Raw genomic sequence first — 4,212 nt, 5'->3', positions numbered from 1 at the left:
TACAGTTTTAGTGCTTGCAACATCACTAACTGGTTACCACTGTTACTCGGCGCGTGTGGACTATTGACTATTGTGACTCCTCGAATTCATTTGAAGGTAATTTCAAATTCATTTAATATTTTCTTACAACTTATCGAAAGAGACTGTTTTTACTTGAATTGAATGTCGAGATTAATTGCCGTTTCACTCGATCTTACAGGTTTGTGGTATACATTTTAGGCTATTACTTCCTCCGGTTCTTTCTATCAAAAGGAACCAATTCTTGTTAGGTTTGAATTTAGAATATTATATATTTCATTTTTGATTAAACCCATAAAATATGAAACTAACTGACTATGACCTATTGTCGAGTTCTCTAGTTTTAGCGGGCCTCTTTAGTGGAGTTCTCGATATTTGTGACTATTTTTGGCATCGCTGTCCCTTTTACATCTTTTGTTTTGATGTTGTTTATTACTTTCAACTTTGTTGACAATCTGGCTGTGAGTTCAGCCCCCTAACTCCACAGGCATGTATATATATAGATTGAGTTTCTGCTGTATATAAATATGTAATTTGACCTATAACCCTTCAATCCGTGTAATCACACATTAAATACAGCAGGTCAATTAACATCACTGACCTAAACTACTTCCATTTATAGTAATTGTATATCATTGTTATACCGCAATGAGCTGCCTATAGGGACCTCACAGTTCTGAGGTTCTAGGATTCATTTTGAACAACCCTTTAATCTCACAACTTAGTTACTGTTGGGGCCTCAGGGGTCTGGTTTTATAGTTCTGGATTAGCAAAAAATAGTGAGTGTGAGTTGACTCCAACTCACAACTGTGGAACTGGACCCTCCTGAGTTCAGAGTTGACTGGATCCTGAGTTCAGAGTTAACTCTAACTCACAGTTACTGTGAAATATTCATTTCATTTGCCGCAAGTCATTTGTTATGAAATTTTCATTATTAAATCACAAAATTCCACAGTTCCAAATAAACTCTAACTCAGAATAGAGACATTTAGTTCTCCTACGTTTTAACATTTTCGGATGTTTGACTTCTGACTTTAATATCTGTGACCTTGACCTTCTGACTATCTACTTAAAAGTCTCAGGAATTTATCGATTTTTATAGATCACGTGGTATCAGACAGTGTGTAGTAGTAAAGGGTTTATTGGGCTTGTTTTGATTTCTTATGTAATAAGATTATTTGATGAATTATGTAAATGTTTATTAATGCAAGAAAACAATAAGTGATTAGATAGAATTAGGTTAATGAATCATCTATTGTTTTAGTCGGGATGAAAGATTGAGACTAATAAATTTTTTCATTTATCTATCTATCTATCATAGTGACATATACTGAATTATTAACAGAAGTACAGTTTGATGAACTGGTAGTTTCTAAATACGACCGGTAGTAACCCAGGGTTGGGAATGCAGCACTATCGACTGTAGTCTCAATGTATTCTAATCATGATCGCAACGTTTGTCCAGCAACCAATATTAGTGTCAACACTGAATGTTTGTTCCAGTACTTCACAATGTAAAAATGTACTTGTCTATATATATCTTACATTACTGCTGAAGTCCCAAAAAGGGCCACATACATAATATATTTATATATTATACATATTTGACCAAGCTCAATAGTTTTACTGTCATGATTGCGAACAGAACGAACATTATGCACCTCCCAAATGGTCTGTTACAGCTGCCCAAGGTCGTTGTTTTACCTCCCACCGTCATCACCTCTTCTTGGTGATTTTGGTGACCTCTCTTTAAGTTGCCTTTTTGGTAACTTGTATTTTGGTAACCTTTCACTGATTGTAAAATCTCTTTTATAAAGTGAATGAAAGTTAGCTCGTACCTTCACCTGAAGGGTTGAGTTGAGTTCTATCCACCTGTGTCAGTACTACTTGTATGTAAAGTAATTATATATAACCTGTTTAGTGAAGTATTAGATAAATATTATGAGACGCGGAATCAGGTGAACGGAATAGAGTTTATTATGTACCAGTACTGATGAAACATTACATCACAACTAATCACTGTATAATCGATTCATCATTATCAGCAGCCCCTATTTTATTGGCCTGATACTGGTTTAATTTGATTAAGATAATCTTCTTCCTAATACAGCAGGGCTTAGATTTATTCCACGAATTAGTGCTTACAACGCTGATTACTAAGTAATAGTTCTCTGGGTATTTAGACCTAGTTTAATATCATTTCTAGTGAAACATGGATCCAGGAAAAAAAGGAAATTCATCCGAATTCGGTCATTTTTATTTGGAGGAAAAATAGTATGATTGAACGTCTAAATGCCCACGTGACCTATTTATCACGTGACCTGGGTATTGATCACGTGATCGGCGGAATAGCGTTTTTTATTGGCTGAAATATTTCGTGAAAATAAAGATACGAAAGATTCATCAGGGTGAGAGTAGTTTCCTGGTTTACCCGCGAGATGGCGACTATGTGCACGTTTCTCTGGGCGGCAATCAATCATTGTTTCAACACCTGACTGACTGGCGCGCTGTTAAACGGTTTGCGCCTTGTTTATCATGATATATTTGACACTCGCTCCTCCTCACCAATTAAACCCTCGTGTGCGAGTGAGTGTGTCTATTAATTGATAGCGAGTTAGAGGTTGAAGTGGTGGTTACTGTAGTTTACACCGATTTGACAGCTTACAATGATTGATAGTCACTACTAGTTTCTCATCTCATCCGCCCGACCGACCCACCGACCCACCGACCGACTGACTGAGCGAGGATGGCTCCGGTCTATTAGAAAACAATCACCACGATCAACTTATTAATTCATCATCTAACACGGATTGAGAGAGAGAGAGAGATTAATGCGTTATTAGACGCGTGAAAAATGAGAACGTCATCGCGGCATCGACCGTCCCAGACTGTTACATTCTCCGCGGCGTCCGGAACTACTCACTCGCCATCAGAGGTCAGGGTAACCGCGCCGAGTCGTGATTCTACCAGGTTCGAATCCCTCCTGCATATTAACTTGCGACGTCAGATATACGAACGGTCCATTTGTCCGGTTCATTTATTCACCACTAGGGGGAGCTATACTCGGCTATACGATGCACACAAAAAGGAATAATCATCTTAAAGGATCAATAAAAATGTCCTGTGCTTCCGGTCAAAAAATTATCACTTAAGTTAATAAGAGAAACTGCTGTAAGTGCTGAGCGAGAAGGGATCGAGGATTAACGGCGCAGCAGACTCTCAGCCAAATATCGAATAGTTAATAATCTTAGACAGTTTCTATTGTCAGAACGCTTTTAGAAATTATTGATAAAAAGCTTTGTTGTAAGTTTCGGTCAGTTGTAAGTGTAATAGAGTTGGACAGTTACAGCTATTTAACGGTCATTTTCACTGTGACTGTGTGTGTGTGTGTCGGGAACTCATGGTGTTGAATGGATCCCAGTGGAATTCACACAGACTAATGCATCTTAAATCCGCGTGGTGTGAACACGTCCATTATCTCTCCTTACACTAATCACTGAGTAGCTCATTGTAATCCGTGATTCTCTATCTCTATTAGTCCACGATTAAATATAATTCTCTACCACTTTTTTCATGAAAGTTGTACATTGTCCGGGAGGAGGCCGCGCCTAACTGGATTTATGCTCAATCTTCATTGTTGTGGATTCAGCTCCATTGTTGGGGATTCAATCCCATTGTTGGAGATTCAATCCCATTATTGGGATTCAGTTCCAGTGTTGGGGATTCAGATCAAGATTCTGGATCCAGCAGTCTAAGGGTTAATTTTAACTGGAACCAGTAGTTCCACAGTTGGGGATAAAACAGTTTCTGGTCGACCCTGAACTGATCTTTCATGATTTTTCAAATAAACTCGGGATGGTTCAACTCATTGTGACCTAGTTGTATAATAGATTGTGTTTACGGGAACAGCAGACAGCACCTCCCCGCTGCTGGGAGAGAGTTGAGAGAGAGAGAGAGAGAGAGAGGAGATGGATCTCAGTCAGTCAGTCGGGTGTGGTCTCCTCGAGGGAGGCTGTTACTCGATACTGTATCACGCACCAACATCCCAGGATACCGCGGAGGTTCCAGATGAATCACGGATTAATTAACTTGTTTAATTACCAGACTCTCATTGTCACCGGAAAACAATGCGCAGGCGACTATGACGTCATTTTAACCGTACAACAGATGTTACGCTGCGTTGTGATTAGAAAC

General features: G+C 38.9%; 1 protein-coding gene across 1 annotated transcript in view; it reads right to left on the bottom strand.

Moving 5' to 3' along the window:
• The window catches only part of LOC141898131 (uncharacterized), an 11,031-nt gene extending 10,817 nt beyond the window's left edge, over window positions 1–214 (bottom strand). The window contains exon 1 of the mRNA XM_074783965.1: window positions 198–214. Coding sequence (XP_074640066.1) covers window positions 198–214 — 17 coding nt within the window. The remainder of the gene's footprint in view (window positions 1–197) is intronic.
• Between the last annotated feature and the right edge of the window lie 3,998 nt (window positions 215–4,212).

The sequence above is a fragment of the Tubulanus polymorphus genome, chromosome 1 (genome assembly GCF_964204645.1).
Source record: "Tubulanus polymorphus chromosome 1, tnTubPoly1.2, whole genome shotgun sequence".
Taxonomy (NCBI): domain Eukaryota; kingdom Metazoa; phylum Nemertea; class Palaeonemertea; order Tubulaniformes; family Tubulanidae; genus Tubulanus; species Tubulanus polymorphus.
This window is presented reverse-complemented; position numbering and strand designations above follow the sequence as displayed.